This window comes from Hipposideros armiger, unplaced genomic scaffold (assembly GCF_001890085.2).
Source record: "Hipposideros armiger isolate ML-2016 unplaced genomic scaffold, ASM189008v1 scaffold_290, whole genome shotgun sequence".
Lineage (NCBI taxonomy): Eukaryota > Metazoa > Chordata > Mammalia > Chiroptera > Hipposideridae > Hipposideros > Hipposideros armiger.
In genome coordinates, this window is record NW_017731640.1 from 547,189 (window position 1) to 558,414 (window position 11,226).

At 57.0% G+C, this 11,226-nt stretch overlaps 1 protein-coding gene across 9 annotated transcripts in view; it reads left to right on the forward strand.

Moving 5' to 3' along the window:
• The window catches only part of NR5A1 (nuclear receptor subfamily 5 group A member 1), a 29,951-nt gene extending 23,704 nt beyond the window's left edge, over positions 1-6,247 (forward strand). For 5 of the 9 annotated variants that reach the window (XM_019658778.1, XM_019658779.1, XM_019658780.1 and 2 more), the window contains 3 exons: positions 4,550-4,686; positions 5,402-5,601; positions 6,092-6,247. In XM_019658778.1, coding sequence (XP_019514323.1) covers positions 4,550-4,686; positions 5,402-5,587 — 323 coding nt within the window. In that variant the 3' untranslated portion in view covers positions 5,588-5,601; positions 6,092-6,247. Of the gene's footprint in view, positions 1-4,549; positions 5,602-6,091 lie in introns of those variants that run through there. The other 4 variants (XR_002125783.1, XM_019658781.1, XM_019658783.1 and 1 more) reach the window with 4 other exon arrangements.
• Positions 6,248-11,226: the final 4,979 nt, after the last annotated feature.

The window sequence follows — 11,226 nt, forward strand, 5'->3', positions numbered from 1 at the left end:
CTTCCCCACCCCACTGCCCTCCAGCCCACTCAACGCCTCCTTCTCGCCTGCCTCCGCAGAAGGGTGCCATTTGGTGTCTAAATAGCCGTCTCAGGCAGGCGAGGAGGCAGGTAAGGAGGTTTAATTAAAATTAGTGCCTCTCTCCTGGCAATCACGGTGTTTATGAAGATGGGCCCGGCTGGCATTGTTCTGCAGAGGACTTAATCGAAGCTTAATGGATTGACCTAACATTCGATTTCCTGACTTGCATTGAGGCGGCGGCAGCAGCATTCCCTTAAGCGTTTGCAATTTACCCACTGCTCCCTCGCCAACAAAAGGCGGCCTGAATAGCAGCCCCACTCGAGGGGCCATTGTGCGCGGGGGCGCCTGCCTGAGTCACCGCTATTGGGACAACATTCTTTATGCCTCAGTGGAATGAAAAGATTATTCAAATATTCAATTAAACCGTGAAAAGGGGGCTTTTCTGAGAACCTGGGGGCCCCCAGCTCCACAGAGCTAGCGGGCTTGCTCTCTGAGGCGGGGGTGCCATCTCCCAGCCCCTTCCCACCTCCCACCTCCAGGATTGCTGGGAGCTGAGCAGGCTTTTCTAGAAGGTGCCAATCTCCAACCTGTGGTGGCTCAGGGCCCCAGAGCTGGGCACACAGAATGGGTCCAGTTCTTGGGTTACCTGTGAGGAGGCAGCGATTAATTTACTTCCATTTTGCAGATCACGGGAAACTGAGGCTCTGAGAGGGGAAGAAACTTGCCCAAGTTCACCCAGCTGGTGGTGAGCTGAGATTTGAACCCCTGATGCATTAAGGGGGCATCTCAGGTTTGTGTAGCCCTGCTCTGTGATTGATGGAAGAAGGGCGTGGTGTTCGGTGGGATGTTGGCTGTCACGTCCGTTACCCCACAGTCTTCACACAGTCCCTTTAGATGGGGGCACAGGGAGGCATGGCATCCTTCAAGGTGAAGACAAAGTTGAGCCTGGAGTCCAGAGTAGCTTCTCTGAGGAAACCTAGGACCGCGGGGTAGGTAGGCCCTTGAATGTGTCTCCTGGACTGGATGAAACCCAACGTTATCATGTCCAAGCTTGACCCCACTCCTGCTTGCCGACAGGGCTTTGGAGCCAGAGACGTGGGTTTGAATCCGGACTCTGGCAGCTATCGTGTGTTCCAGGCACACCTCACTGTTTCTTTTTTTTTTTTTTAAAGATTTTTATTGGGGAATTGGGGGGATGGGAACAGTGCTGGGGAACTGGGGGAAGGGGAACAGACAAGTTGCTGTCATTTTTGTTCTTCAATCTAGTTGTGGAGGATGTTGCTTCACTGGCCCAAGTTGGCACCGTCATTGCGCTCTTCCCTGGTGAGGCAGATCAGGCGCCGGCTTCTGGACGGCCGCTCACTGCGGCTGCTGGCCGCTCACGCTGGCTGCTGGCTACACACGGTAGCCCATGGCAACCCACTGCCACAGGGGCTGCAGCCTACGCCGTCGCCAGCGACTCACGGCAGCCCAGCTCCAGGTTGAGCTGTTGTTCAGCATCTTAGCTGTGGAGGGCAGTGTCACTGGCCCTCATATGTGGGATCCGAACCGGGGCCCTCTGGCATCCCAAGCGAGTTCTTAACCATCGCGCCACTCAGCCGGCCCCCACACCTCACTGTTTCTGCACCAGAGGGGTGCCCTTTCCTGCTTGAGTGGGTGTCTGCGGGGATTAACTGAGCTGGGAGCAAGGTGCCTGGCTGGGGCCCAGGAAACTGGGTCCATTTATACTGTAGTTGTTGGGGCTTAATTAGCGACTGTGCTTCCCTCCCTAGCCCTGTAGCCCACCTCAAAGGGGACAGTGGGGGACCTCTAGTCTGTAGAGAGCTGCGGAACCCATAGAACTGCTAGAAGGGGGGCTGTCCCTGAAAGCTGTCCCTGTTCTGCACCCACCTCCTGCACTCCGCCCTACTGTCCCTGGTCGTGTGCTGAGAACAGTAAATCCAGGTAAAGCCCAGGCTCCGGGCCTCCGGGCTCCTCCCACTCCTGCCTCTACTGCAGCATCCTAGTCAGTCATCCCCCCTGCCCCCAGATGTTCCCGCTGGCCCCCTTTACTGCTGTGTGGCTTTGACCTAGTCCCTACCCTTCTCTGGACCCCTAGCCTCCTATTGTGAATTGTCAGAAAACAATGTTAGGAGACTTGCCCAGCTCCAAGGATGGTAGCGGGTAGAGGGGACAGTATCCAGATGGAAAGAGGGTGGGATAGGGATGGAGCTAGGTTGGAGGGGGGACTTCCTATGACCTTTGAGTGAGTCTGGAGCAAGTCAGGCTAAGGAGCAGGGCTGCCATGTGTAGTTGGTCAGGTTGTTCACTGCACAAGGGCACCTAGGCAGGGGATGAGAAGGGGCTGAAATCCAGCTTGTATGCCCCTCACCGAGCTGTGCCTCTGTGGACAAGGGGACACTTCTTTCTAATTGACACAAAGGTGCCTCATGGGCTAGTGGTGATCCTGAGGAGGTGAGGAAGAAAATGACCCCAGCTCACTTATTAAAGGAAAGGGAGGGGGCTGGGAGTGGGAGTGGAGGATGGGGGCCAGATCCTGCTATAGGCCGCAGGCCCAGCTCCGGTTTCCCTAAATCCGACTTTGGACAACACAGGCCTCAGCGCGCGGGCTGGGGGCGGCTGGGGATCAGGGTTGCCAGGAGCATGAAGCGCTCCTGGCGCAGTGGGTGTTAAGAGGGATTAGAAGGGCCAAGGGCTGCACACTGCTGGGCTCCCGACTCCCCCGCAGCAGTAGGTTTGGGGGTGGGAGGGGCTGGGCCGGAAGTGGATGGACGGCCATTTTCTGAGCCGCTGGATGCCACGTTCCAGGCAAGGCCGGGCTAGGATTTTGGGGAAAAGGACTGATTCTGTAGGTTTCTGCAGACCCTCAGCCTGCAGGCAGGGTACCAGCTGGAGATGCTGCCCTGGAGCTGAAAGAGGCCTGCAAGCTGTGATGAGGATTTGTGTGACAAGAAACTGACACTCTCTGGGCACCCCTGGGAGCCAGGCACCTGTATAGGACCCTGCACCCAGCTCTCACCCTGCAAAGTGGGCATGGCCCCTTTCATAGAGGAAGAAGGCCTTTCAGGTTAGGAGGGGGCAGGGCACAGGCCACTGCTCCTAAATGGTGGGGCTGGGATTTGAACCCCCATCCGCCTCACCCCTAAGACATTTTATTTTTTGTCTCTTCACTGGACCTTGGGTGTCCGGGGATGCATTGATCACACTCTTTCATCCACGGCACGAAGGCCCATTGGTCACGTGAAGCCAACCGCCTTCCTCTCCCTCCCACAAGCAACCATTTTCATCATGTGTAACTCGGATCTTTTGTTTGTCCCTGTCCTTACTTAATGTGCCTGCTTTGTGTACTAGCATTTTAATTTATGGAGAGATCTTTGTTTTCTAGACCTCATTCTGGATCTATCTGTTTTGCTTTTTTCCAGTCAGCCCCATGTTTTTAAAGATTCATTCATCGCTCTGTGTTATGTCTGCTCTGTTACTTCTGTTGACTGTACAGGACTCCCTGGCGGTGCAGCCACCACATGGCCATCCAGGCACCTCCCCATCATCATAACTACGGCTGCAGTGAACATCCTTGGGCCCCCATGGCCCCATGGGAGAATCTCCTTGTGGTACTGGAGCCTCTTGATTGGTCAGAGGGTAGACCCAAGGAGTGCCTGTCGCTCTTTAGAATGGAGCCACCAGTACACATGCTTCACAGTTGTGAGATGGGACTCTTCCACTCACAGTGCACCTCTCTGGTGACGAGGACAGTGATGATTGTGGCAGGGTGGTGACATTGATGGTGACCACCATGAGGACGGGATGGTTTTGACCATGGGGATGGGGATGGTGTTGGTCATGGCCGTGGTGAAAGGAGTCATAATGGTAACAACTGGCATATCGGGCCTTATCGCTGTTGTGCCAGACGCTGTTCCTGAGCACTGTCCACGTGTCAACTCCCTGAATTCTCCCGGCAATCTTGTGAAGTAGGTACTATTGTCACCCCCATTTTACAGATGAGGAAATTGAGAGGTTAAATAACATGCCCAGGGATACACCTGGTAAGGTTGATGATGGGCTTGGTGATGATGGAGGTGTTCGTCGTGATCACTGCGATGACGACAACGGCAGTAATGATGGTGACAGGTGATTGTGGCTGCGTGGTTGATGGTGACAATGGCTGTGTTGGTGATAACCACAGGGATGTTGGTGTTGGTGACTGCTGATGATGGTGGTGTTCAGTTATGGTGATGATGGTGATGGTGATAATGACGGGGACAGGAATGATTCAGGTTTGGTTGATGATGGCAGCAGTGGTCATGTTTGGGGACAACATAAGGATGCAGTATTAGTGATCGATGATGGTGGCAGTGTTCATCAGCCATAGTGGTGCCAATGGTGATGGTGATGGGGAGATGGTGGTTGCATCACTGACGGTGGCAGTGCCCATGTCTTTGGTGATCATAGGGATGTTGGTGTTGGTGATGCCAGTGACTGTTGATGATCTGATGGGCTGGTGATGGTGACGGAGCTCCTCCCTTTGCAGACGTGAAGTTCCTGAATAACCACAGCCTGGTGAAGGACGCTCAGGAGAAGGCCAATGCCGCCCTGCTTGACTACACCCTGTGCCACTACCCGCATTGCGGGGACAAGTTCCAGCAGCTGCTGCTGTGCCTGGTGGAGGTGAGGGCACTGAGCATGCAGGCCAAGGAATACCTGTACCACAAGCATCTGGGCAACGAGATGCCCCGCAACAACCTACTCATCGAGATGCTGCAAGCCAAGCAGACTTGAGCCTGGGCTGGGTGGGACTGGGGCCTGGGCCAGGGGAGGGGTCGCAGCCACCCCGGCGGCCCTCCAGATGGTTTATTTTATTATGCCGACCCAGGAGCCCCACCTTGTAGGCCTCTGCCCCTGAGTTCTCTGAAGCCCTGCGTTTGGGAAGTGGGTGAGGGCGGGCAAGGCCTGGCTGAGGTGGGGTGGCCCCCTTAGCCATTGGCACTTGCCTGCTACTCAGAGTGCTCCAAGGAGGTGGCTGCTAGCTACCGCTCCCCCTCCTCCTGCTCCCAGCTCCCAGCTCCTAGCTGTCTGTCCTGGAGCCTGGAGCACAGGTCCAGGGAGAAGGTTCGGGAATCCCTGGTGGGCCTCAGTGTCCCTTGAGTCAGAGGCCATCCCTCCTCCCTCTCCTGGAAACAGAAGCAGAAAGAAGTTGAGTGGGCATCATCTGGTTCTGGAGACCCCCTCAGAGGGACCAGGAGGGAAGCCCTCTGTTTTGTAAACTAGGGATATCTGAGTTTGCAAAATTGGACTGGGACAGTTAGGCCCTGGAGGACATTGGGAGACTGGTTAGGATAAAAAGACCTCCTCCTTAGCCCTCTACCCCATTTGACTTCTGCAGGGGAGAACTTTGACACGTTATCTGAAAAGAATTTTGCTACAATCATCTTTCTATCCCTCTCCCACCAGAGGAGAAGTTTGGCACAATCAACATTCTAGCCCTACCCGCAGTTGCCCAGCCCAGGCTGGTATTTGTCTGCAAGGCTGTAGTCAAGAGGTTATTTGTTTTGTTTGTTTTTTAATCTAGATACTCCTTGAAAGGTGTGTATGTGGGGGGTGGGGAACAGATTTGGGGATGGAGGCTGGGGTTTGGGGATTAGCACCAAGTACAGCCCATGGTTTCTCCCCAAACACCCGCATACCACGTACATCACTGGTGGAGCTGGGTCATTCATTATTTCTGAGCCCTATTCCAATCCAGAGAAAAGCTGTTGCTTGCCCCCCACCCCCTGCCCCTGCCCCACGCAATGAACAGCAAGATGCCTTGTGGGGAGCTCAGAGTTTCTGTGGGTGGGAATATGGGTGACCTAGGGGAGGGTGTATGGGTCTGCAGATCAGGGACATTGCCGATAAGCCCCTTCCCCATTGGGTCCCTTGCTGCAAACCCCTGAAGCTGGGCCTCAACTCCCTGGCCTCCTGCCTTTGTCCTAAAAGCCACTCTCCAGGGCCAGGCACTAGGGAGAGGCTTCAGCTATTCTCTGTCCCCGGGCTGGGCACCCACTGCCTGTCCTGCTTCATGTTGCCATTGCAGCTTGCGCTGAGCCTGCCCAGTTGGAGGTGACTGGGCATCCCTGCCTCCCTGTCTCAATCCCTACCCCTGCCCGCGGAAGTGTGTGTCCCCGCCAAGGCCGGAGACCCACAGCCCCAAACAAGAAGTGCCCTTAAGAATCTCCCAGCCCCTGCAGCTCTGGAATAAATTTTGCAATTAGTTTCCAGCTACCTTTGGCTGTTTACATTCTGGGGCCAAAGCAGAACCTTTTACATGGGTTTGGGTGGGCTAGGGTGGTGCAGTGCTCCGACGAGATGGAGGTGACACTCAGGTAACCTTTGTTTCAAAACTCTGGGGAAGCAGGATGAGGTGTGTGGGGGGCACCAGGCACTGTTGTGAGGCCTTTGGGCACCATCTTATCCCTGGGACCCTGCCATACCCAAGAGGCCTTGGAGATGCTTGTGCCTTCTGGGGCCTCAGTCTCAGTGCCACCCTGGTGGTGCAGCTCAGTCGCCATCTTGGGTAGAAGGGAGCAATTGTTTAGTGAGCACCTGCTGTGTGCCATCCCTTATCTCACTGTTCCTACAGAGACCCAGTGAGGCAGGAGTTATAATCCAGGAGAGGCACTTGGCAAGTGCCCCTCAGTCAATGATCTGCAGGAACAGATTCCAACCTGGGTCCACGTGACTTGAGAGCACTGGCCTTGTCCCCTCTGCCCTTGTGGTAGCCAGCCACAGGCCCCTGGCCCCGCCCTCTGGCGGATTCCCTTGCCTCCCCTCCCCCACCACATGGTGGCAGCAGTGAGAACAGCCAACAGCGGAGGAGGCTTCCTCTGCTCCAGGTACCTCCCCAGGGCTTCGCCTGCCACGTCAACCTCGTTTCATGTGTTCTTTGCAGCCCGTTACGATTTGAGAAAAGAGGTATAGAGGGGTGAAGTGGCCTGTCCAAAGTCACACACTGAGAAGGGGCAGGGCCATCGCCCTCCATCGCCCTGACCCACCTTGACCAACCTTGTTTATCCCCAGGGCCACTCCTGACCCACCTTAATGTGCAAATTAGAAAAAGGCGCCCCCTCTTGGCCCAGGTAGCCCTAGGCATATGGCTTGGTAGTGGCTTTTTTACAAAGGAAGAAGCATCGCTTCCCCTGTTGGCGCCTTACGAAGTGAAGCAGATGCCCTGGTCCCTGCCTCTGGGTGATGTCCAGTTCTGTAGGAGGACACTGTCTTAATCAGATCATAGTCCAATGTGACACATCATGTAACCGAGCCAGATAAGGTGAGGAGTGACTGATTCTGCTCCTGCGGGACAGGCAGTCTTTATAGAAGTGTCATCCACCTGGGTTTTGAAGGATTCCCAGGAGTTGACCAGTTAGACAGCTGTTGGGAGTCCAGGCAGAGGGAAGGTGTGAGCAAAGGGATGGAGGGGTGTCAGCCAGTGATGTCTGGGAACCCAAGAGAAGTTATTTGGGTTGGAGAGTAAAGAGAGTGTGTTTGGGGAGGAAGGGTATGGAGCAGGTGGAGGGGAGACTGGCGGGGAGTCCTGGTCCCCACCCCTCGGCCCCTCCTCCCACCAGTCCTTATTAGTTTGAGGGGGAGCAGGAGCTCTCCGGAGATGAGGGGAAGGAGACAGAGGACACTGCAAATGGAGGCAGGAGAGACCACCAAGTGCCCCTCCCCGTTCAGCTCGACCTGATCTCCACATTCTGCAGATGATAGACTGGGCTTCAAGAGGTTCAACAGCCTCCCAGCCCCAGAACAAAATACCCAGTCTTCTGCCCTTGTGTGGTCAGCCCCCCACCCCCAGATGTAACCCAAGCAGGACCCAGGGTGGAAGCACCTTCTAAGGTCGCGGAGGGAACGGGGGGGGGGGGTGCAGCTTGTACCTTGCTGGGTCTTAGGCCCTGCCCCACCTCCACCCACCCATGTCTGCCTCCTGCAGGGAGGCTGCTACCTGCCTCCTGCAGGGAGGCTGCTACCTGCCTCCTGCAGGGAGGCTGCTCTGACGCTCCTCAGCTGTGTCCCAGCCTCTGGCCCCAGCAGCATTTGAGCCAGGCTGAGGTCAGCAGGACAGCCTCTGTGCTCCGTCCGAGTCCCAGCCCCTGGGTCCCTGTTCACCTGGCCCTTTGCCTTGGGGCCTGCCCTGGTGCAGAGCCCTACCACATCATCACTGTTCCTCACCTCGGCCCTGACAATGTTCTGCCTAAGAAGAGACCGAGACTCAGAGAAGAATGCTGCCTGTGGCCCCAGAACGGGTAATGGCAGGACCTGGCCGCACAGCCAGACTTGGAGTTGGGCCCTTTCCTCAGCATGGCTCTCATCAGACCTGGAGCCAATCGCGCCTGCCCTGATGCCTCCTCTGAGCAGCCTGCCTGGGCGGCTCCCGCTCACACTGACTGTTACCTGGCTGGGGAGACCCAGGACTAAGCCGTGGCCTGTTCAGCTTCCTCCTCTGTACAATGGGGTGATGGTGGCCTCAAGGCTGAGGTGAGGACATGCGGTTTGAAGGCAGTAAAGGGCTCAGCACCTGCCAGGTACATAGTAGGTGCTAGTAAGTGTTGGCTGCACCTACCCTGCTGATTAAGCTGGAGCTGTCTAGAGTCCCAAAGCCAAAGTGGCAGCTTCCCGTGTCCCTCTCTCCCAGGGAGTTTGGCATGTCGTCCCCTCTCCAGGCCAGGGTAATCCCAGAGAAGGACTGATCACAAGAGGAGTTTATTACAAGAGACACGGCAGGGCTGTCAGAACTTCAGGGCGGAGGGGAGGGGCAGAAGAATAAAGCTAGGGGGGCAGAGCTGTGGGACCTGGAGAGGTCAGCGGGAGGTTGGGTGGCGTTAGACGGAGCAAGAGACGATGGCTGCTGGGAGTAGGCAGTGGTCCATGCTGCTTTCCGTCCCTCAGGGGCCTCCCCTTGGGCCTATCAGATGTCCCAGGAGGAGCTCGGAGGAAAGCGCCAAGCATTCTCTCTAGAAACCCGGGAGGAAAATGCATCCCTTCGACTGGGTTTACAGAGGATCAGAGTGGGGGACCCCTGTACCCCCCAAGATAATGAGGGGGCTGGGAATAAGCTGAGAAAAGACCTTGGGTAGGAATCCTGGCCCAGGTGCCCTGGCCAGTCTTCCTCAGCTTGCCTCTGAGCCTCAGTTTCTCCACCTGAGGCACACCTGCGTTCCCTGACGGCTCCATGGGCTTTCAGGAGCGCGCGGCAGGCACGGTGAGCTGGCAGCACTCACTTCCCCCACCTCTGGCTCAGGCCACCTGAGTAGGTCGCGGGGTGGGGTTGGGAGGCTGGGGCGTCGGGAGGGTAGGGCCGGGCCGTGGGCTGAGGGGGATGCGGCTCTGTTGCTACGAGCGGTCTTAGCAACCCACCCATTCAGCAGAGACAAAGGCGTTGTCACTTGAACGCGGAGGCGCTGCTGCCGCTTTCTTGTTCCCCCAGACGCGCTGCGCCTACGTGGGTGGGAGGTTGTGGGGGGTTGGGGGAGAGGGCTGGGCGCGGGGCTGGAGAAGGGGGAGCGGAGGGGCAGCTCAGGCCCTCTGGGAACGCACCTGGCGTGCTCGGCGCCTGCGCCCTCCCAACAGGCCTGCAGGGGGCGCCTCCAGCCCATTTTGCAGAAGGGTCAGCTGAGACTCTAAGGGACTGAGACACCAGCCAGGCAGGGATGGAGGCCAGCTGGGAGCTTGGGGTCACACAGACCTGGGTTCAAACGTACCAACACTTATACCCATGTGACTACCGCTGCGCGTCAGTGGGGGTGGGACCTGACCCCATTCTACCACTGACCCTGGCTAGTCCTGGCTCCTTTCTGTGTCTCAGCTTCCTCATCCATGCAATGGGAGGATGAAAGCACCCCCATTTCCTCGGGTGGCCTGATTAAAGGAGCCAGCAGACGCCTGGTGTTTAGTGCAAAGCCCAGCCTCAGTAAGAGCTCCATAAATGGGCCTCTTTCCCTGGCTGGAAAGAATCACAGGGATTGAGGCTAGACAGTCCTGAGCCCACCCCTCATAGAGTTGCCTCTGGTTTAAGACTGTGGGAACTCAGGCTCAGGGAGGCTGACAGTGGCCAGGGTCCCCAAGACTCCCCTTGGGCCAGCCTGAGCTCCCCAGGCTCAGTCCTCTACTTGAGCAGGGCCTGGGGAGGCCCCGCTTTGTCCCGCTGCCCACAGGCCTCCTCTATCATTCCCCCGTCACCTGTCCAGCTGGGAAACTGAGGCCTTGGTGGAGAGCGCTTGTTCCTCACAGCGTTTGGAAGGCCTCTCAGAGCCAAGGCATCAGGATGAGGGCACTGAGAGTGGGGTGAGGCCAGGAGGCTGGGCTTGGGGAGCCAGAGGGAGTGGGTACACAGAGGAAGGCGGTCTCTGGTCAGGCAGGCGTTTTGCTCACTGCTCCTCCTGGCAGCACTGGCACTGGGAAGGGGACCCAAACTTATTCCCTACGTAACCCTCTCCCAGGGAGCACTGCATTTTCAGGGACAGAGTCCACAGCGTGCTAATGGAGGACTTCCAGGCACCCACAAGGAGCATAGTGAGAGGAAGGGCCCTTAAATTGTGGGAGGTCGGGTGTGGTTGCTTCTCACATCACTTCTGATACTCTGGTACAGTGCGGGGGAGGGGTGTCCAGGAGCCAAGGGGAAAAGGGGAACCCCCTGAGGTGGGAGCTCTACCTGCAGCCTTGAATGCTGTCAGCTCCACAGCCTGAGGACAGAGGACGTCCATCAGGGGGGTAAGCCCACACCCCCGCACCCCCATACCCTGGGGGCCCTCGGCTACCTTGGTGATGACTCCCCCACCCCCAGCGACCTTGGCATTCAGGTTCTGCCAGCCTGCAGTCAGCATTCCCAGCTGCTCCTAGCATGCTTCAGCCTGGTAACTGAGGAATGGGGGCCTGTTGGACCCCCAGGGGGAAGCCCACCATCCCAGCCACCCCCTATCTCTCTGCTCCCCCACCCTGGGTAAGGACCTCATTTTCAAAGATCCTAAGAATCCACTCAGTTTCCAGCCGTTCCCGCCCCCCCCCACCCCATTCCTGATGAGGAAACAGAAGACCCAGAGAGGGAAGGTAACTTGATCAAGGACACACAGCAGGTGAACTAGAAGCTGGGATTGGAACTCCTGTCCTAGACTTGAAATCATTCAACCCATGCCCTGTCTCAGGGTCCGAACCTCATCTACCTACCCGTCTTTG